General features: G+C 41.6%; 1 protein-coding gene across 3 annotated transcripts in view; it reads left to right on the top strand.

The window, feature by feature from the left end:
* RUNX2 (RUNX family transcription factor 2) overlaps positions 1-23404 on the top strand; it is a 150155-nt gene that overhangs the window by 9319 nt on the left and 117432 nt on the right. For all 3 annotated transcript variants that reach the window (XM_056125941.1, XM_056125940.1, XM_056125939.1), the window contains exons 2-3: positions 541-697; positions 7352-7456. In XM_056125941.1, the coding sequence (XP_055981916.1) occupies positions 541-697; positions 7352-7456 (262 nt within the window). The remainder of the gene's footprint in view (positions 1-540; positions 698-7351; positions 7457-23404) is intronic.

Below are 23404 nucleotides of genomic sequence, written 5' to 3'. Positions count from 1 at the left end.
AAAAGCTGAATAATCATGAGTGAAGAGCTGAGATATCCTGGGTTCCACGCCATATTTAGACTTCCAGAGAGTCAGGAATGCCAAGGCTTCACATGTTTTCGCCCATAGAGCTGACCAAGTTTTCTTTTTTTTTAGCTGTGATCCTGATGAGCCCACACTTCAGGGCGCCCCGGCTGCAGACAGGCGGTGCCTTAATGTGTATAATGCAATCTGCAGATGGGGCATCAGCCTTCCTTCTGTGGCATAATTCCTATGGACAACCTAACATGGGGATTTAATAAAAATATACATGTATTCTGTGAAGAATCCAACAACAAATGAAGGAAACTTTTGCCTGCCTTTGAAATGGGTGGACCCTGAAACATTGGTCTGTTTGAAGTGGCATCCCAATCCATCTGCAGAAGTTTCATTCCTGTCCACCATTATTGGACTAGAACACTAAGCCCTGATAAGACACATCATTTACAATGAGAATACAGTCTAAATTTTTAAGCTCTTCTGATGTGCCACTATTGCTGCTGTGTTTCCTGTTTTATGTAGGTGGTAGCCCTTGGAGAGGTACCAGATGGGACTGTGGTTACTGTCATGGCGGGTAACGATGAAAATTATTCTGCTGAGCTCCGAAATGCCTCTGCTGTGATGAAAAACCAAGTAGCAAGGTTCAACGACCTGAGATTTGTGGGCCGGAGTGGACGAGGTAGGTCTCTGATTTTTAATAATGATAATGAAATAAGCACATTTGGATCCTCTGATGACATCCAGGCTAGTCCTTGTACAGATCAGCTCCTTCTGTGGCTGCAGAGAATTACTGAAGGTTTTATTTAAATATGTCCAGATGAAGTGGAGTGTTATTTTGAGTACTCGGTCCTTTTCCATTTGTCTTATGATATTAAAAATTCAAACAATGTTTTCAGAAGAGCTAGTTCTAATTTCACTGGGTGTGAGCATATAAGCTGGAGAGAAGAACATTTGGAAGTTCAAGTTATGAGTTATGAGGAGTCAAATAACTGGGTAAATTGAGTGACAAAGAGGGGAAAGAAAATTGAATGCATTGGATCAATTTCCTGATAATATCAATTCTGCTCTAAGTCATAGCAAGGACAGCTAACATAATGCTCTTCACTTATCATATGTTACTTCTATATGATTTGATTTCCTCTTACGAAGAGAATCTGTTTAAAAATTGTAGTCATTTTTACAGAAGCCTTTTCATTTGAATAAGTGAATAATGCATTACGTATGTTAGAATCAGTTATATAGAGCTGCCCAAATAGATAAAAGATTGGGACTCTTAATTTCCACATGATCTATCATTTGGATTTGTAGTTCAATATTAGGAATTCTTGAAATAATCATAAAGTAGAAAATAATTCCTTTTAGGACTTCATGGTTATTTTATAAGGGAGTTAATGTTTAAAAAGCAATCTCTAAGGAAATCACTATTCTATATTTTATGTACTCCTTGCAGAGATTGTTAGTAATAATGATAATTAAGAGTACTTTGAGTATTTCCTTTTTGAATCTAATATTTCCATTTTAAGTATTTTGATAAAAAAAGAGAGAAAATACACCACTCTAGGACCAAAGTGAAATAGATGATCAAAACCTATAAAATTACTTCAACTCCAGTTTGGAAGACAAGAAGCATCAATTTTCAAACCATGTCTAATAATTGCTCTTTAGTTTGTATCAGATGTCAAACTATTGCCATTGTAAAAACTTGATAAGGGAAATTCAAACAAGGCTGTTTCCGATGAGTAGTTTTAGTTTACTTTCTAGGAACAGGGCCAAGAAGTTGTACTTTTTAACCTAAAAAAAAATGATGCATGCTAATGAGATGCTGTCATTGAAAGGTTGTTTGAAATAAAATGAGGCTTAGAGTCTCTGGTATAATCAAAACTAAAGGGGTTATCTCTGCATCAGTTTTAATTTACTTTCATTAAAAGAAAAAAAAAGACACGTACTATCTTACTGTTGACTGATGAGGTGTAAGATGTGTATGTATTCATTCCTTTTTTTTCTCAGTTACTGATACATGGTACAATTTCCCATTTTTCGTAATAGGAATGAAGAAACATTTGAACATAATGATTTACCTGAATGTTCTGATTTGCATCTCTTTTGTTATGCACTACGTTTTTAGCTGGAGTAATAAACTTAGCGTTTAGGAGATTGAAACTATCCTTAATTTTACTTTACAGATCCAAGTGTTTTCATTTATCTTGCATTTATATTATATAGATGCTGCAAACTTTTCTCTGATCAATTTGAGTAGAAACTATAGCAAAGTGATAGTGTACTTTGTAAACCTTCAACATATTTATTTAAGAAACTTCAAAGAGAAACAAAGGGTGTGCACTGTTTTACTATATTGGCTTTCTGAGTTTTGGCTGGTTTCCCAAATAGCAATTTTTATATTTAAAAAAAAAAAAAGACAGACTTAACTGCTTGCAGACTTTTCACGCATGGAAGATGAAGAAAGCTTCTTTTGATGAAGTGTAATTATGTCCAAACAGAGCTGACCCCCTCCCCCTATATTTCTTATGATCTTAACTGAAGAAAGTAGGATTTTTCCTTTGAAGCAGCCGGGACTTGGTGGAGGATCTGAAATGCTACAGTCTGCTGCCAGAGGCAGGATGGAGAAATTGGTCCAGACTTGTCTTCGAGGTTTAGATTGGGGGTGGGGGGAAGTGGGTGGAGGAGAAAGAAAAATTGATTTATCACTAATAATAGATTTTGGTATCATCACATTAACTTAGTATGAAAGGAAGTACTAATAGCACACTGAAAGGAAAGAGACCAAAAAGGACAGAGAACAATGATAAGAGATACTACTCTTGGGGGAAAAAAAATGGGTCAGTTTTTCAGTGACAGGAAACCCTTGAACCTGCCTGTATATCTAACCTGCTTTTTAACAGACCCTTTTCAACTTCCTCTTTGATATTCACACTTCTACATTTCTCTTAGTTATTAGGTCTGGATCAACACTCTGTTACCATTGTCTTTTGTTTTCTCCAGCTGTTTAAAATGTCAATTTTCATTAAGCTTTATTTTATTTATCTTGTTATTATTTATCTACTTTTTGGTGGGTCCACACCCGGCTCTGTGCAGGGTTTATTCCTGGCCCTGTGCTAAGGGGCCTCTCCTGGCTATGCTTGGGGGATAATATGGAGTGCTAGGGGTTGAACCCAGGTCAGCCACATACAAGGCAAGTGCCCTACTCACTGTACTCAGGACCTAGTTTTAAAAAATTAGAAAGAGTAAGGTTCCTCAAGAGTTACACCTTTTTCTTTTCATTGGTAGAAACAGAAATACTCAGAAATGGAAAAGGTTTTTGGTTTATAAATGAATCAGTTCAGTGCTTTTATATTAGTGTACTATGATGATTATAACTTTGGAAATGCTTTAGAATAAAAGAATAGAATCAAATATGCATTCAGTTCAGGGTGGTTTATGTTTTTTTTACCCCCCTCAATATTTTTAAGAACTATTTGAAATATTGGTCCCTGCGCTCTCTTGATATGCCTCCTTACCTTGGGCATCAAACATGCTTCTCTTCATTTGTACATATTCTATAATCACCCACGGAATATGGTATTTTGAACATGGTATTTTGCCAATTTAAGATAGAATCCTTACTGATAGTTTTACTTCACCTGACTTCTTTAGAGCCCCTCAGGCTAGGTTGGAATTGTTTTTCAATGATAGTTCCTATGTTTGTTTTAGAAAATATATGACTTGAGGATATATTGCAGAACTAGTTCTAGATAAAGCCAGAGATGATACAATTAGTTATCTAATGAGTGCTAACTTCTTAAGAGCCTGCATTTTAAAAAGTGGCCTGTATTTTAAATCATTTATGGAAAGTGATTTTAAAAGTCGAATTTGGGAATTTTATTTTAATATAAGGAAATCCTGAAATATTTACAGAAACATTTAATTTAGGAAAGGTACTTTTATAAGCTGAGGAACTGATTACTTAGTTGAGGGTTTCTGAAAGTTTCTTGAACTTTATGTTTATGTTTCTTTGAGAGGAAGAGTAAAAGGAAGGAATTTTTTAAATTTGATTTTGATTTGATTTTTTTTTAATTGTTCAGCTACATTGTTTTTTGGGTCACACTCAGAGGTGCTCAGGGTATACTCCTGGCTCTGAGCTCAGTGATCACTCCTATTGGGGCCTGGGGGACTTTTGGGTTATTGGGGATTGAACCCAGCTCATCTACAGGTAAGGCAAATTCTCTGCCCTCTGTACTATGGCTGCTGTCCACTAAACTACATTTTAAAAAAATTTTTTTGTTTTTGCGGGGAAGTGGGAGTGTAAACTACACCTTTAACCTTAGGATTAGGATTTAATTTTAGAAGATCTTTGTTACATTTAAATGCTTGTGTCCCTCAAAAAACCCATACCTCCTTTAAAAGAAAGTCTACAGAAAACTGACTTGACTTTTAGAAGACTTTTAGCTCATATAGGATCAATCTTGCATTTAGTTAGCTTTTGTTTCTACACAAGGTATTTCTATGAATTAAGGAAAAATGTTGGTCACTAAAAAGATCCTAATGGAGTTGGAACCATCTCAGATAGAAAAATTTTCAGAAACAGTTCATAGACAGTCTATAGCCAGTTGTTTAGTGCCATTAAAAATGACTAAGTGATCTATGTCCTTGATTTATTAAGGTAGTGCCATGGATGACAGCTGCCCAAGCATGGCCTTTGGTGCCACAGTTAGGAATGCAGTTCTGGCTCACGGACCATTGATCCAACAAGAATGGCATCTTCTGATGATTTAATATAACTTAACTTTCAAACTAGGGATGTAGCTGGTTTACTCCTCAGATCTTTCCATTGTTTAAGAGATCTTGATCTGGATCGTAGTGGCCTTCTCTTCAACTTTCTCATCTCCATTTCTGTAGATTTCCAGTTCACCTAACTATTTTAGATTCCTGGCTGCCTTATTCTTCTGATTAGTCTTAAAAATTAAAAAATTTAATTGATTCTATTAAAATTTTATTTGGACCTCCCAAGCAGTGACAAGTCCCAGAGATACTAGGCCAATTGGGTTGGGCAGATCAGTGCAGGGCTTTAAGGACTGGAACTACTTGGGTGGGCTATATGGGGTCAGGGGCGCTGGATGGGGCCACACAAATGATATTGGGCTCTGAATTTGGGGTCCTGACCACTGAACTTTCTCCTTAGTTTCTCTTCTGGCTATTCTTCATATTTATAATAAACCCTCTGCTCTCAATTACTTGGATTCATGTAATATCCAACATATAATGTTGAAACAACATAAAATGGTGAACTATGTGATACTCACGATACATTAAAAATGGATATTTCATGGTCCTGACTGAGAGGCCATATCGGCATATTCATATTTGCTGTTTCTTAGTCTCGTAGAATTGGCTGGTGCTGAGAAATACATTTCCTACTAGTTTTACTAGGTTTAAAAAAACCCTTTTTTTTTTAATCCAGAAAAATGATGAAGAAGAATATTAATTTTGTAGTCTGGAGGACCTGGGTTCCGGATCCTGAATTTTTCCACTTGTTAATTGTGTGGATAAACTACTAAGCCTCTTTGGGCTTTATTTTCCCCATTCGTGAAATGGGGATGGTCAACCTAACTGGATGGGGTTCACTGAGCTCAGGAGTATGAAGTGGCTGTAACTTCATAGGTGCATCCCTCGCAGCCCCCTGTCTCTCCCTCTGTTCCCCACTCCACCCGGCCACATTCCTCTCTTTTCTCTCCTCCCCCCACCCCTGCCCCCGCCTTCTTGGCCATGGAAAAGTATAGCCAAGAGACGTAAAGCTATATGTACTGAGTAACAAATGATGTGTGTCTTAAACATATTTTAGGAACTTACATGGTCGAGGTTGAAAAGAAAACCCATTCACTAGACTTGACAGCCAAAGACCTGGTCTACATTAAGGCTTGTATGTAACCTGTTCCATATTAAGCTTTGAAAAGATTGCATTAAACTTTGCGTTGCTACATATTGTTTAAGATTCGTGTTTTGATTTAATAGCCTTCAGTAAAGGGAAAAAAATAGTCTCTGACCAAGAAAACACAGCAAAACAAGAGGAGCTTTTTAAAGTTCTGTTAAAAGAGCAGGCTAAATGAAGACTCTGGCTTGAGATTGCTGAATGTTTTATTGAGTCACTGTTTCACGCCCACCTTTTCCTGTCTTGTAACAGTTTGCAGTTTTGACTATCTGACATGACTAACCGTTGCAAATCTAACTGATTACAACTGTCAGTAAGTCTGTACAGCAGCGTCTGGTATCTTCTGGAGAAAGCAAACAGCCAGGCCGACTACCAAAATTTGCCCTGTTCTTTCTCCCCGACTCTATTCATCACCTTTTCCCCCTCCCCGGCCTCATTCATTTGAAACATCAGATGTAATCTTTTCATGAAGCACACCTTCTGCTAAAAGTAAAAACTTCTATTTCTATTGGACTATGTCATGTGCACTTAGAGAGAAATAAGTCACTGTCAGGGAGGGAGTTATTTAAAGACTTAACAGTCAGGATGTATGTTAGGGAAAGGGTAGGCAGGGAGGAGAAAAACTTTGTTCCAGTAATGATGAAATCATCATACCACAGGCGCATTAGGGCCAGGACAGGAGACACTGGCTCCTGTTAAAATGATTCCCATAAGAACTGTCCTCTTTCATCTTCTCATTGTAGTGCAGTTAAGCAAATGAAATGCTAAAGCCATGTGAAGTAAATAACATAATCAACAGTGATTTACTATTGTTCTCTCAAGGGGTCATGACCTAATCCTAAATAAAGACTTCTAAAATTGTCTCTGCTTGGATGTGTTCCTGATGTTGGAGAAAACTGAAAGGAACAGAATCCTCCTCAAGTGGCCCGGGGTTTTTGTTTTCATTACAACAGTTGCTACTGAGCAGCTTTTTGGAATTGGAGCCTTCTTGTGTAGTAATGCCATGAAAATTACAATTTCTGTTTTGAAGTGGGGAGGTTCCCAAGCAGTGCTCAAGGGATCCAGGCAGCACTTCCAGGGGTACTTAGGTGGTGCTGGGGCCGACGGAGCGGTGGGGTGGGGTTGAGGGGTTGTGTCACATGCTGCTGAGGTTTGAAATCTAGTCCCCCTGACTGCTCTGCTATCTCCCTGGCCCTGAAAATGATCATCTTAGCACTTAATGAGTCTCGGAACTTCTTGAAGTGGTCATTAGAGGTTTCTGATTTAGAATAAAAAATCCTGACTCTTGTCTTTGTTTAATTACTTCCTCAGAGCTGCTAAAATGCCACTTGGATAGGCTGTGCTGCTTTATTAAATCTCAGCACTATCTTTTTTATATTCACTTTGAATTTTTCCCTTTTACATTTGCAGGCAAGAGTTTCACCTTGACCATAACTGTCTTCACAAATCCTCCCCAAGTAGCTACCTATCACAGAGCTATTAAAGTTACAGTGGATGGACCCCGGGAACCCCGAAGTAAGTACTCCCCTCCCTATTGGAAGTATAATAAGAGATTTTGGATACCCTGGAGAAATCGTTCCCTAACAGTTGATTCTACTTGCATGTAAATACCTACACAAAGTTTTCTATCTGTATTTTTAGTGAGTGACAACTTGCAGGACTTCACAGTTAATAGGAAATAAAATTAGTTTTAACTTACGCCACAAAATTGCTGAGGCCTCCATAACTTTGAGAAATGAGTGAATAATTATTCACTGACTGTAACTGTTTGCTGAGAAATTCTACTTACCCACTGTATACAATAGATAGACGAGACCCATTAGAGCTAAGGAAGAAAACAATAAACTGAAAAATCTTGAGCTTAGACAAAAAGCATTTGCGTATGTTTCCCATGGTCTAAGAATGTGTTTTAACTTTTCAACTCGCCCACTCAGTTCCCTTTATAAGGAGCACACTGCTTAATTACAAAGAATTTATTTGCAAATGATAACTTGCTTGATTGTTACAACACTGTTGTTTGGTCATGTTCTAATAATTGTTATAGATAGTTTCTTTTAACAGTTAGAGTCAAACCAAGTTTAAAAGTCCACCTTGGTTTATTTTTTCCTGTCCGGACCATCCAGAAACAGTTTAAGCTAGTGCACAGAATACATTTGGGCTAATAAGCATTTTCTTTCTAAATCTAAATTGAAACAGGTCGGCTACTCCCCTCAAAAAAAAAAAAATGATTTGAACCGACTTGGCATAGCAGTATTTAAATGTATTTAGAGATTAAAGATTATTTGATATATACAACATTAAGAATTCTGTGCCAATGGAAACATCTGATAGAATTCTGCCTTTGATGAGTGACTACATTAGAGTCCTAGCCATTGTGTTTAGAGTGTAATTTGGTTTGTGGTGCAGGTACAGCTGGCAGAAATGTCTGTTGTAGAGCGATACACCTGCCTAGATAGTGAGAGTGGCCCATCTTTTCTTCCCCTAAAATAAGAGAAACAGACTGGGCATGGTTTGCCTTCCCCACGGCGAGTGCTTTTGAGCAGTGGGAAGATGAGGTGCCTTCCATTCCTCTTGGGGCTCTCTCTCTCTCCACCCAGCTCGGCTGCTTGCTTGACTCAGGAGGTTTTCCTCCCCCAAAGCTAGTCTTTGAGGTTTGTCTTTTCTCCTTTCATGTGGGTGTTGTTCTGCTAGACTCATAGCACTGGATCCGTGCTGGCCCAGGCTGTTCCACTGGGGAATACTCTCTGAGGTAGTCGTCATTCATAAGTCTGTCTGCCCCAAGGTGCCTGTCCTTGCGATCAGTGGTCATACAACACAGGTGGATAGGGCATGCCGGCCTGGTCTTGTCTGGCTTGAAGCTTTGTCTGACTTCTCTGGACTGTCATAAATTCACCTGCTTATGGAAAACAGCTTCTAACATTTTCCCTGGCTAGTCCCTAAGTTTCTCAAAGTCCAGTACATCCATTTTTTTTTCATTGTTGTTCTATTGTTGAATGCAGGATAGTAAACTCTTAACATTTAGCGCCACTAATACTTATCTTTTAAAGATGTTTCCTGCTGATCTCAGCCGCTTCTCTCGGTTCTTAGAAAAACCATTATTGTGTATGTCTGTGTCTCTACTCTTGAGAGGATGTTGGCAGAATAAATTCGTTGATAGACTCACTGCCCTATCAAGGCCGAGAAGTACTCTGAAAGAAAAAAGTGTTCAGGGTTGTGGGGGAAGGTGGTATTTGAAGGTGGTATTTGAGTAATAGTTCTCAGGAACTATTACTGTGAGAATGTATTGTTATTTCTTGACATTGTCAGGGGACTTGCTTGGCCTCAATGGGTCCCTCTGCAAGAGTTGGTCTGGTGTCAGGCGTATCTGGATCCTACAATAGCATTTAGACCAGGATTCTCTCTACTGGGTTATTTCCTCCTATTCCATCTTGGCCATCTTGGGCAGCCAGTGTTTGTAACTGTTCTCAATAGAGTTTTAAAATTTTGCTTGTTTGTTTGTTTGTTTGCTTTTGGGCCACACCTGGCAGTGATCAGGGTGTACTCCTGGCTCTGCACTCAGGGATCATGCCTGGAGGGATTTTGGACCATATAGAGTGCCAAGGATTAAATCCGGGTCGGCCTGGTGGACGTCAAGCACCCTACCTGCTGTTTATTGCTCTGTCCCCTAGTATTTTTTTAAATTTTGAGGCTCTGGGAGTTTCCCAAAACTTCCCAAACATCCAAGATTTTCATTGTACTTCAACTGGGAGTGTCACAGGCTTTTGATTGATGGGTGTGTACATGATGTTAAAGGGCGAATCTGTGGAACACTGGTAGACTTTTTCAGTAAAGTGCCAGATAGTAGAAAATTTCAGTTTTGTATGCCTTATGAGCTTTGTCACAAGTATTCAGATCTACCATGGAAGCTTTAGCCAACCCATAAAATAATTAGTGTGTGTTGTTTCAATAAAACTTTATTGAAAATAGAACTTTATATAAAAAATTGGTGGTGAGGCTATTTGGTGTACACTTATACACTCTACACTTATATAGATTGTTGAGCCTAGCTCTAACTTTCAAAGAGGTGTATTTTAGTAAAGTAAAGTAAAGGCCCTCCCGTTGATCATCGATTTGCTCAAGTGGGCTCAGTAACGTCTCCATTGGAGACTTTGTTGTTACTGTGTCTGGCATATCAAATCAAATACTCTCAGTAGCTTGCCGGGCTCTCCGAGAGGGGCGGAGGAATCGAACTCGGGTCGGCCATGTTGGCTGCATGCAAGGCAAACGCCCTACCGCTGTGCTAATAGAAAAGGACTTTAGATATAAGCTTGTCTAAGGAGAGAATAAAAAGACAATCAATGCAATTGTTTCAGCCTCCTTACCCCTTAATTATAATTCCTTAAGTAGTGATTATTTGTCATATAAACTATATGCATCTGTTTATTACTATTGTGGCTTGAAGCAACTGACGATTTTGCATTCTTGATTCCTGCTAATGAAATTTTACTCCTCCCTCTAAAGATTTGAGTATAAACCGAAAAGGGTATTTTTTGATAGATGAGCTACTTGGAACACAAACAAGCTCTGGGTTAACAGGTTGGGTCTTTATCAGCATAACAGTGATTAAAGGTGTGGGTTTTAGTGTTAAGACTATCTGGATTGAAATCCTAGGCTCCGCCATTTGCTAAGTCTATGGTCGTAGACGAGTTACCTAACTTCTTGTTGTCTCAGTTTCTTCATCTGGTAGAGAATAATAATAGTATCTCCACCATCAGCTGCTGTAAGGCAGTTGAATGATGTAATGTATGTAAAATGCACAGTGCAGGGACTGTACTAGAGCAAGTACTCATTAAGTGCCAGCTATTATTACGTCAATTTGCTTCCGTGTCAGAAGTTGACTGTAAGGTTTTGCTTAGAGTGTGCTTCCAGGAAATAGATACCATCTCGATTCTGTTCTCTGGTGTATGATTTTCCCCCCCCCACATATGGCTTTACTAATTTCTGCTCATTAGTAAAATGACACTAATAATCGCTATGAAGTGTGCCTTGAGTAGGTATTCCTGCTGCCTGGGGACAGCTGTGCAGAACTGACGAGAAACACCATTTGTCTGCAGTGAACAAAGGTCCCAGCGCCGGTACAGCGTCAGGGGTGCCCCTGTCTGAGGCCCTGCTTATCACCACCTCAGCCAAGACTTGCTTTTCACTCAGAAATCAGAAAGGTTTCATCTTTCTATGTTTTCTCTCTCTGGCAGCTGAACCGGTGCTGTCACATCACAAACAACTTCTTTTCTTAATATACACATCTGGCGTTGGCAGTTGGACTCACTTCATAAGCACACATGATCATCACTCATTACAAGATTAAAAAGTACCCCATGGCATCATTGATGTTTTTTAACTTTGATCTTTTGCAGTTGTGATTCATCTCAGTTATAAAACTTCCCTTTAAAGGAACATAGCCGATGACTTATTAGAACCTTCATCTTAAGTAGCGTAAACATGAAAACGGTGCACATCTTTGCAAAATGTCATTTATTTTCTTTGCCAGCTTATCATTTTAAGACATGACATCATACTTAAGATCCCAAATTTGTAAGTCTTGTGTTTAGGCAAGGCATTCTGACCTTCTGTTGCCAGGTTTGCTCTGAACAACTGCTGTATGTTCACCTGCAGAAGTCAGTGTGGCAACACCAGCACCAGTTATGCATGTGAATGCCTAATTCTTGTACTTATTTTTATTTTAAGATTTTGGTTTTTGGGTTATATCCAGTGGTGCTCTTAATACTGGGTCTGCTCAGGGATCACTCCTGGAAGGGTTTGGGAAACCATGTGGGATGCCAGGGATTAAATCCTGGGTTGGCCCTGTCAGTGCAAGGCAAGTGTCCTACCTGCTGTATTATTTCTTTGGCCCTTTGAATATTTAGTTCTTTAAAACACTGGTTTCCTTTTTATTCGTTGAGTGGGAGCACACCTGGCTGTGCTCAGGATTAACTCGACTCTGTGCTCAGGAATTATTCCTGGCAGACCTCAGGGGACCAAATGGGATTCCAGGGATTGATTCTGGATTGGCTGAATGCTAGGCAAGTGAACTGTATATATTCTGTTGTATTTTCTCTCAGGCCCAAATGTTGGTTTACGTTAGTATCCTTTATTCCATTAATGCTCTTAGTTTCAATGCCAACTTGATTCGAAGAATTTTTTTACAGGAAGGCTAAAAGTTGCATTTAAAGGACTTTGGGGATTCTTTATTATGCCTGCCACAGAGGCAGGCTGGGACCGGGGGTGGGAGCTGGTGGAAGGGAAACTGGGGACATTGGTGGTGGAAAATGTACACTGGTGGAGGAACATTGTATGACTGAAACCCTATCATCAACAACCTTGTAACTGTATCTTAAGGTTATTCAATTAAAAATAATTTTTAAGAAAGGTGAAACCTTGATTGGCAATGCCCAGTCTTGAAATGGTGCTTTTAGGGAAGAGGAGTGATGGCAAAGGTATTATTGGATGCAGAGTAGGCAGGAAAGTGCATCACCTTCTGTTGCAGAGATCTTCTTAACTCAGCTTTTCAGGTGTCTATGACAAGCCATTCCTTCAAATTATGGCATGAAACAAAAACCAGTGAATTGTTTTACACATTCCAGTTCTGAGCATTGAATTGGCGTCATCTTGATCAGTTCTCTGGAACTTTACTTGGGATCTCTCAAGGGGCACCAGTAAAATAGTGGCCAGAGGTGATACACCAAGATGGCTTTATTCATGGCCGCCACTTACAATGGGATGGTCAATATGTTGGGCTTCTGGAAAGATGGAGCGACTTGGTCTTTCTCTCACTTGTGTTGTTCTAGAACCCTCTCCTTCTCTATGTGGCCATTCCATGAGGTCTTTTCGGCAGAGTCTGCTTTTGCATGGCAATTCAGGGGTCCCCAAAGCCTAAGTGTTGGAATCACGCTTTCCTCTGGCTTCTTGAGGCTCAGAACTGGTATAGCATTACTGCCTCTAAATTCTGCTGCTAAAGCAAGGTAGATTGAAGGCTAAATTCAAGGGTAAGAAATTCTTCAGATATATGAATGTGGGGGCAGGTTCCATTGGGCCATCTATGTCAACAACTTCTATAAATATTTAGGTGGCTAATATCATTGTAAGTAGAAAAGGTGATTTTTTTTGGAGGTCTAGGTTTCTTTTTATTATTGCTGTGTTTAAGATGACACATTTATAACAGAGTTAATGTTTACAATCTTGATGTATAATTTTCTCCCCTTACCATTAAGCATCAAAGTCAAACTTTTTTTGTGGGGGTGCGGGTTGGCCCTATCAGTGCCAGGACTTGCTCCTGGCTCTGTGCTCAAGGATCACTCCTGTTAGCACTTGGGGGACCTTATGTGTTCTGGGGATAGAATCTAAGAGGCTGCATGATAGGCAAGCACCCTACCCACCCTACCCACTGTACGATCTCTCTGACCCACGAGGTCTTTACTTTTTAAGCTGGGTAGCATTTAAAGTTTTTAAGGTGGGTTCAAGTTTCAATTCCAATAACGTCCTTCTAAACTGAGGAAATCTGCTAAATATCAAATGACCTAAAGGTGGGTATTACCTCATGGACCTATCTTAACTGAGGTCTATTAAACCGTGCCTGATCAATACTTGTGCGAGAGAAGTGTTAGGTGTTAGAACAACGAGAGACAAAGAATTGTACCTGGTGACAAGGCAAGTCTATAGCAGAACTAACCTTGATCCTCAAATGGGCAAGCCTGGAGGTTTGGTAGTTTATGTCATCCAATGCTGAAATTTCTCATCTGTTAGCAGACCTGCAAACCTGACACCTTCCTTATGGGCAAGGGCTTCTGAGTTTCTGTGTCTGCTGTGTGCTGGTGAAGCAAATCCTAGAAGCGACCCCAGGCAATCACCTGTGAACTTCCTGCCACTACTGTTTCCACTGCGGCAGCACCTGTTCTGACCTGGGTTGGGATGGAGCAGCTCCCCCTTCCCGTTTCCAGCACTGCGGCTTCTTCCTTGCAGGCTGGGCACCCAGGCTGCAGCCTTCCTGTGCTTGTGACTTCAGAAAGGAGTGACTTCACTGGTGACTTCAGAAAGGAGCAGGCTCTAGGGTGAAGGAGAGGTTATCTGGGGGCACACTGCAGTGTCTGCATTCCTAGCCCTGCCCTCCATGCCCCGGTTTACTGACCTGTTAGGCTTAGGTTCTGCAGCAAAAAACTCTTCCGGGTGCGCATCCTCACCCATGCGCAATGCATCTGCAGAGACATCACCCTGCAGTGAACACTGCCTCAGTCCTTCTTCTCGAGACGTTTCCAATTGCTGGTTATTTTATTGTCAGCATTAAGACAGGAGCTAACTAAGCACAATGGTGTAGGTGTAGCATTTTCTTAGTGTTCGTTTGTGTTCTTCTCTTGGGTGCTGAGTGAGACGTTGCTGGCCAGGTGAAGAGAGAGAGAGAGAGAGATCAGAAGAACTGACATTTTCTTTTCCTCATTCCGGATGATGTCAGTGGTCATTTGTGTTTACTCTGTGCTACTTTTCATCTGAGCTGAATGAGGAAACAGGTTTTAGATGGCGGCTGCCCCCCTGGCCCTTGTTATTTATCACCTGTGGGGGTTCTTTAGAGGTTGGTATCTAAATAAGAAGAGGGAGAACAGAAAAAATGATGGAAGGATAGCAGACTCATTTTCAAATGGTTCTTTGTGACCTCAGCAGAGCTCTGGGTCTTCACGATCTCTTGTCTGTGAAGCCGGTTTGGAATCCTCTCCCTGGGCTTTGGAGTGATCTGTGATGCCACAGGTCTGCATTTTATTTATTTATTTATTTTTATTTTTTGGCTTTTTGGGTCATACCCGGCGGTGCTCAGGGGTTACTCCTGGCTCTGCACTCAGGAATTACCCCTGGCGGTGCTCAGGGGACCATATGGGATGCTGGGAGTCGAACCCGGGTTGGCTGCGTGCAAGACAAACGCCCTACCCGCTGTGCTAGTGCTCCAGCCCAGGTCTGCATTTTAGTCCTTAGCCCAAAACGTTAGTAGAAAAGTGTTTGGTCTTATAGACTTTTCTCTGGTTCTTTCCTGTCTCTAAACTGCCCCAGGACTGGAAATTGTGGGTTAATGCCAGGTTTTGATATTTACAAGTCTGTAAAGACAAGCAGCCTGGGATTGTCATAAATATTCATCATTTGGTCACTCATATACAAAATGTTGTTGAAAATTTTTAGGTTACGAGAACAATGCCAGTTGAAAAGGCAGGTCCTTCTGCCCCCTCCTTTCCTCCAGGAGGATGGAGAAGGCAGGGAGGGGGAGTCAGAAGCGCTGGAGGAGGTTATGTCTGGTGGTTGGTGGAATGTGCTCTTGAGAGGAGCAGTTTTAAATTTCTTTCAGTCTTTTTTTTTGTTGACTGACTGTCAGGAGCTGGGAAGATGGCCAAGAAGGAAATGACACATCGAGAGGCATTTTGTGTTGTGCAACATTCTGTGGAACTGATGCAAGGATATATGGCCTGTTTACACATTCCTTCGCTAGCAGACTGCATGGCAGTAATTTAATTCAGCAGCACATGGCATGCTGCAGCAAGGAGCTATGGCCTTAACATCCTTTCATGGCAAATTATCACAGCCGTTAAAACATGCTTGTGTCCCTCCTTTGCACTCTTCCCAGGCTTCCCAGTTTTGAATGTGCTTTCTCATTGTTTTGGGCTTGTGTTAACAGGGAGTCCTAGCTTTTTACAGTCGGGGCCCGTTTCTCACATGCATATGTTCCAGTGATATATTTACTTCTGACTAAATATAGCATGGCAAGTTTTCAAGGGATGTGTGTTCTAAAAGCACACATAGGCTTGATCCAAATGTGTCAGTAGTTTGTATCTTGGTGTCAGCCAGAAACCATTCATTCCTGAAACAGTATTGGGGGAAGGGGAAGGGAGAGAGGAGAGGAGAGGAGAGGAAAGGAGAGGAGAGAGAGAGAGAGAGAGAGAGAGAGAGAGAGAGAGAGAGAGAAAGTGAGAGAGAAAATTTCCGATCAATCTCCTTTATTTTTATTCTATGTATTCTATAACATTTTTTTTTCAAGGAGGACTGGACCAGGAGGAGTAAGGTGCATTTAAAAATCACAGAGATAAAAGAGTCAGTGTGTGGTTCTTCATATGAATTCTTGCCCTTTCCTATATTATTTATAGGATAAATCTATGATGTCAACTAAAGCACACTTTTGGGAATCACTTAAAATTTCACATGTTTGTACTTAGGCAGGCATGGAAATAATTGCTTATATTTTTCAAGCGACTTTTAAAAATCAAGAGCATGCATATAAGCTATTTACATCTAAATATGAATTCAATATCATATGCCACCATTCAAGTAGGAGATGGTATTTGTCCGAATTATTTGTCTATCATTGTCATTGGGGAGGGAAATGACAGAGGGAAATGGTTCTCTGAGAATTTTTCTGCTACTGTGCACTGGGGGTGAAATCTACTTGCTACTAGACAAAATCACTTAAATAAAATTGAAGATGGATCTCCAGTTCAGACATCTTTGGGCAAGGTCATTGAAACTTAAGTTCACAAGATAATAAAAAATAAGTTCTTTAGGGGCTGGAGAGATAACTCAAAGCAAGTAGAGCAGATGTGTTGCATGAAAGGGGACCTGAATTCACTGTCCAGCACCCCCTACTCCAGCACCATAGGGTGTAACCCTGGGACCCCTTTCCACCATTCCCAGCAGCTCCACATGACCCAGCTGGAGATCATTCTGTCAGCCCAGTACAGACAAGCTGATTGTCTCCAGGAGTGATCTTCTGAGCCCTTAAATACTGCAGGGCAGGTCCCTGTTTTTAAAAAGTATTTTGAAAACCTTTCTTGGGAGTAGGGAGGGTGATTGATGAAGCCCTGGTTGAATGAGGTGGGGCTGGTGTGTGATAGGACCTCTGTCAGTTGAAGGCCTATTTTATTTATTTATTTATTTATTTATTTTGCTTTTTGGGTCACACCTGGCGATGCACAGGGGTTACTCCTGGCTCTGCACTCAGGAATTACTCCTGGCGGTGCTCAGGGGACCATATGGAATGCTGGGAATCGAACCTGGGTTGGCCGCGTGCAAGATAAACACCCTACCCGCTGTGCTTTCACTCCAGCCCCTGAAGGCCTACTTTAAGCCTTCCAGGCTTGTGGTGGTTCAGCTCTAAAGGTGGGGATGCCTGGTACTTCTCAGGCCTGCTATCTATCCAAGGAGGTGTTAGTATTGGATCATTTGAAGTTACTAATTTTGCTTTTGATACTTTCACAGTTATTTTTAAAATTTTTATAGAGATACGTAAATTTTCCTCCTTGACTTCTTTAAAAGTCTTTAAAAGTGTTTCTTACTTTCTTTACCTTTAATAGTACTGCCATTTAAAGGGATGCATTTGTCATAATATAAGTAATTGTGATAAGTCTGGGGATATAGCTCAGTGGGTCACCCCACGCTTTACAGATAGGAGGGCCTTGTGTAATCCCTGACACACCCAGAATTGTCATATCTTTGCCTATCTCCTGTTGAAGAACTTCAGATTTCTTTCAACTGTACCTATTCCCTCTATTCAGACACTACTGTTGATCTCTTTTTTTTTTGGATCATACCCGGTGATTTACAGAGGTTACTCCTGGCTCTTGCACTCAGGAATTACTCTTGGCTGTGTTCGGGGGACCGTATGGGATGCTGGGAATCAAACCTGGGTTGGCCACATTCAAGGCAAATGCCCTACCCGCTATGCTATCTCTCCAGCTCCATCTTTTTTTTTTTTTTTTTTTTTTTTTTTTTGCTTTTTGGGTCCCACCTGGCGATGCACAGGGATTACTCCTGGCTCTGCAAGCAGGAGTCACTCCTGGTGGTGCTCAGGGGACCATATGGGATGCTGGGAATCAAACCTGGGTTGGCCGCGTGCAAGACAAACGCCCTACCCGCTGTGCTATCTCTCCAGCCCCTGTCCCCATCTTTTTAATCTATGTTTTATACTACCTGAGTTGCCATATCAGGGTTTAGAACAGTCTATATTTGCCTGTTTGTTTATCAACTTATTTCCCCACTGTTCTTATACCTCAGTGCTCCTTTCTGAATTCAGTTTCTTTCCCCTTAATTCTGTGGTAGTTTTGTAAGGAGAATCACTGAGTGGTAAATTCTATGTGTTTGATCCTGAAAGTAACAGCATGGTGACCTGTTGTGTATGCAGGGCTGCCTGCTTGATGTGATGTGAGAGGCATGATTTCAAGGGTCTGTCTGCTCTCTATCCTTGAGCCATCCCTCTAACCTGCCTCTGTGCTAGTTCTTCCAGACCCTTACTAGCAGAACTGTTGGAGAAGTGTCTCAGGGATTGGAACACAGGTAGATACAATTTCATGGAGGATGGAGGAAGGGAAGTAGTTCTGAGCATCTGTTACCAGGGGTCCAGGACCTTTGGGGAGAGAAGGCGTTGGAAAACCCTACTCTGGGGATTCTGTCAGATTATTTGGAACTTTCTATCCAATTTGTGCTAAGGAGGTTCCACGTTATTTGGGCCCTCTGAGGTCATCTGACCATTGTTCATCAAACAACCAAAAAGACATTTCTTTCTTTGATTTTTTTTTTTGAAATTGGCATTTCTTACATGTTGGTGTCCACACATGTTTTATTATTTAGAGTATCTAAAGATGATACTCTAAAAAAAATTTTGTTTTGGGGCCACACCTGGTGTTACCAAAGGCTTATTCTTGCCTCTGCACTCAGGAATCACCCTTAGTAGTGCTCAGGGGACCATATCGGACACCAGGGATTAAAGTCAGGTCTACCTCTTTCAAGGCAAGTGCCCTACTTGCTGTACTGTCACTCTGACCCCTTTTCAAAATCTATTTTTTTTTTTTTTGGGAGTTCCACACCCAGAAATGCTTCGGGTTTACTCCTGGATCTGCATTCAGGACTTACTCCTGGCTGTGCTTGGGGGAATCATATGAGAGGTTAGGGATCAAACTCTGGTCAGCCGTGAGCATGGTGGATGCCCTACCCACTATGCTATCTCTCCAGCCCCTCTGATGCATCTGACGCATGAGTGGTTGAAGAAAGCAGAGGTATGAAAACAGATGCATGAACTAGGGGAGCATAATTTGAGCGAGCTAGGCTGGGGGAGATCAGGATCTGGGGAGACCAGGATCTGGGGTTGAAGTCTCTGCAGGTAAATTGGATGGGGTGATTCTTGTGCTGGTTCTGTGCACCTTTGATTGGAATGGTGTAACTGGGGGCATAGTGGTCAACCGATGAGAAAGCAGGCTGATGCTTCTGCTCCTGAAGGTCATGTTAACCTTCAAATAGCATATCCCTGTGCGGCATGCTTCTTCTCGTTATTCCCTTCCTGGCATTCATCTTCATGAGTTACAGGTTGGGTAAAAATGCTAGCGTGTATTTTGGCTAGGCAGTACTCAGGATGATCTAACCTGGGCTCTATGCACCCTTAGCATTAGGCCCTGGAAATAATTAGTAGAAAAATAAGAACCCTTCAAGGAGATTATGAAAGTACTGAAACACGGGCTATGAAATAAGAAGTGAGGGAAGATAACGATAAATAGCAGCAGAGGGTGCAGGCTGAAGAGATAGTATATAGGAGGGAAACCCCTTGCCTTGCCTTGCATGCAGCCAACCCAAGTTTGACCCTTGGCATCACCCTGAGCACAGAGCCAAGAGTAAGCCTTATAATCCCCCCCTACCCCACAACAACATCAACACCAAAATAAAAGCTGAAGATTATTGTGAAGTATGTGTTACTAATTCTAGATTTGTTTTTGTGCCACACCTGACGGTACTCAGGACTTACTCCTGGCTCTGCATTCAGCGATCATTTCTGGTGGGATGGTAGAAGCGTCTGGGGAGCCAGGGATTGAGTATGACTCTGGCTCTGCACTCAGGAAATGCAGAGTTAAAGGAGTATGTGTGAAAGGCAAGCACCCTACCCCCTCTACTCTTGCTCCACCTCCTAATCCCAGGGCTCTTATTTTTGTTTGCCCTCTTTACTGTTCCCTCTTTTCTATAAAACCAAGTTATGGTACTTTCTTTTCTTTTCTTTCTTTTCTTTTTTCTTCTTTTTTTGTGCTGGAGCGATAGCACAGCGGGTAGGGCGTTTGTCTTGCACGCAGCCAACATGGCCAACCCAGGTTCGATTCCTCCGCCCCTCTCGGAGAGCCCGGCAAGCTACTGAGAGTATCTCGCCCACTGGGCAAAGCCTGGCAAGCTCCCTGTGACGTATTCGATGTGCCAAACACAGTAACAACAAAGTCTCAAAATGGAGACGTTACTGGGCCCGCTCGAGAAAATCGATGAACAACGGGGAGGACAGTGACTTCTTTTTTTTTGTACCAAGAGGCTCTTTTAGAGATGCGAAGAAGGACTTTGTCTGTAGAGGTAGTTTGTATTCAAGGCGTGGTGGTTCAGTGATGGTTAAGGGAAACTTGGTGATTCTCCTCTGGAGACCTCCGGGTCATCGGAGTAAATCACCCAATTTCTCTCCAGAACAGTTTCTTCCTATTTTAAGTGAGAGTAGAGGTGAAGGCAACTTCACAGTAGCTGGGAGGGATGCTAAGGAATGATCATAAAGTAGCTGGCACACCTGAAGGGCAACTTAAATACCAAATAGTAATTATGTAGCGCCTTTCTGCCAACGAGTTCCAAACACTTAGACATTACCTCACTGATTCTCTTAACATCCCTTTGAGGGATGCATTATGCATTTTACAGGTAGGTAAACCGAGGCATGGGCATTTGAAAACTCATTTGCTCTGTGTTACTCTGCAAGTCAGCAGATGATTTATGGAGGTGGGCAAGGAGCCCAGGTCTCTTCCCATTCAGTTATTCATTACTGCTTTGTCATTGAAGTTGTGGAAGCGCCTGGTGTTGGGCCCAAGTATTCTCAGTTAAAGTTGTGAAGCAGTGCTAGCCTGGGAAATGTGCCCAGTGATGTAGTAGCATTGCTCTATATGAAAGAGTCCCAATGTATAGGATCTCACATTCAGAAGAAAATTTTTTTTTGAATGAACATTAAATTCATTAAGATGAAAGTTTCACTAGCAGGGCTGAAAATACCAAGTTTTGTGAGATGAAAATAACAAGATCTGTGTTCACCCTTTTTGAAGACTCATCTTGAACGATGATGAAAGGGTAGTACTTGAACAGAATGTGAATTTACAAAAACTATACAAGAAGAAAATTGTAGCTAAGCACCTGGTAGAAAAATCAGAAAATTAAAAATAGTCAAAAGGACTGTGGATGTACATAGCCAGAGGTAGATTGTGTGTCTCAAATGGGTGAGGCCCTGGGTTCCATTTTTGGCACTGTGAAACATGTCAAAAAACTGATCAGAAAAAGAAACATTTTAAGAAACATTGATAAGCATCTCCTAGGATTACTGGTACTTCTACTGGGAGAACCACCAGAATCCTTTTCTATAATAGTGCTTTTGAGATGGTAACAGCAGTAAGAAAATAGTGTCAGGAAATGGTGGAATTCTTGATCTGGTAGTGTCACTGTTTCTTTGTTGAGGCTGAATAGGGAGTAAATAACTGAAGATGAGACCACCTGCTCTGGGGACTGTGGTTTCCATTTGTAATTTGGAAGAGGCAGCGGTTGTTTGTAATTTGCTCGAGCTCGAGCGGGCCCAGTAAGGTCTCCATTGGAGACTTTGTTGTTACTGTGTCTGGCATATCGAATACGTCACAGGGAGCTTGCCAGGCTCTGCCTTGCGGGCGAGATACTCTCGGTAGCTAGAGAGGGTTTTTTGTTTGTTTGGTTGGTTTGGTTTGGTTTTGGACCACACCTGGCTGTGCTCAGGGCTTACTCCTGGCCCTGTGCTCGGGAATGACTCTTGGCAGGGCTTGGTAGACTGTACAGGATGTCATGGGTTCGATCCAGGAGAATCACTTGCTAGGCAAGTGCCCACCTGCTGAACTATCTCTCTGACCCCTGGGGAGGCCTTTTGCCTGAATGGTAAGACTAGGTGGATCCAAGAAGGACCCCCTTTCTCCCACCACTAAAGATAGCAACCCCCCACCTCATATAATAGAGGTCAGAGTCACTTTTATGACACTTAGAATCATAAATTCTTTTGGCTGTGGGGATATTCATTCATTCAGAATCATGATGTTGATGATGCTCGTGATGATGGCCTCTCAGAATGCTCTGGGGCCCAGAAGCCATTGCTGCTGACCCTTGGCCAACCCACCAGATAGCTCAAGCCAGGGTCCATCCAATGAGGTGCTGGGCAGGGGCTACACTCACGATACCCTGGGTGTTAGGGACCTATCAGATGTCCCTGTGCATGCAAAAGCAAGAACCCCTGATCCCACTGGGTCATCATCCTGAACCCTCAAGAATTATTTTTGAGTATACTCTTAGCCAGGTGCCAGGCATATATGGAGCAGAGCAGACATATTCCCTGCCTTTGAGGAGGTTGTGTTCTGTGGAAAAGATCAACAAGAATGGGTACACGGACAGGTACCTGTAATTGCATGTAATTGCAAGTGGGTGGTGGTAAATGTGCCCAAGGGAACTGCTGTAGTAATAAAGAAGAATGCACTGTAGGAGTTCTTTCAGAGTCAACAGGGAAGACACTTCTGAGGAGATAAATGTTACAGGAAGAACAGGGGAAGGAAAAGCAGCAATCTGAAACCACAGTGTGCCCAAGTTCCGAAATGCGATCAGTACTAGACGCTAAGGTCTAATTTTGGTAGAAGCGAGGGTGTTAGGCATACCTTAGGATTGAGGAAAAGTTGATACAAGAGTTAACTAGAAGCACTCACTCCAGGGTGGCCTGTTGGGATCATCTGGGTAGGATGTTGTTGTCTGAGTAGCAAAGGATTCTCCATGTCCACCCTGCATGGTGCCACACTGCTCTCATGTGGTTCTTACTACAGCTTCTGAGATTCTGTGGGTTAGGCGTTGACGATCGTTGCTTCATAGATGCTGTCTGCAAAGGATAGCATATTTTAAGACATGTGACTGACAATTTGGTTTAGCCAGGTGGAGCTGATCATATTAGTTAGAGATTCACTTTATAACAGGATCACGTTGTCAGTAGCGTGGGCTGAGAAAGACCTTGAGAAATTCCTGTGAGAGAAATTGAATGGGAGTAGGTGAGGGGTGGGGGTGGGGTGACTCCTGTGACCTGGGTTGAGTGAGAATTCAAGGTCCCGAAGAATGTGATTTTCTGAGGGAAAACAGAGGAAGAGGTTTGTACTAAAAATAATCCATATGAAACAGTGGGTTACTGATTCCAGTAGACTCTCTTAGCATTGTGGCCAGTGCACTTTTGTGGACAACAAGGAATGATCCCAAAGGTGAGCTGGGTTTCGAAACATAAGAAGAACATGGAAAACTTAAGAATGTTTTTAGCAAAGAGCATTGATGATTAAAGGATTGTAAAATTGAACCTATAAGGATAAGTTGAAAGACTTGGGATTATTTAACTTCATGAAGAGGAGACTGAAAAATGACTTA

This window comes from Sorex fumeus, unplaced genomic scaffold, assembly GCF_029834395.1.
Source record: "Sorex fumeus unplaced genomic scaffold, SorFum_2.1 ptg000061l, whole genome shotgun sequence".
In the NCBI taxonomy this organism is placed as follows: domain Eukaryota; kingdom Metazoa; phylum Chordata; class Mammalia; order Eulipotyphla; family Soricidae; genus Sorex; species Sorex fumeus.
The sequence above is the reverse complement of the archived record's forward strand: the minus strand, read 5'-3'. Positions and strand labels throughout refer to the sequence as shown.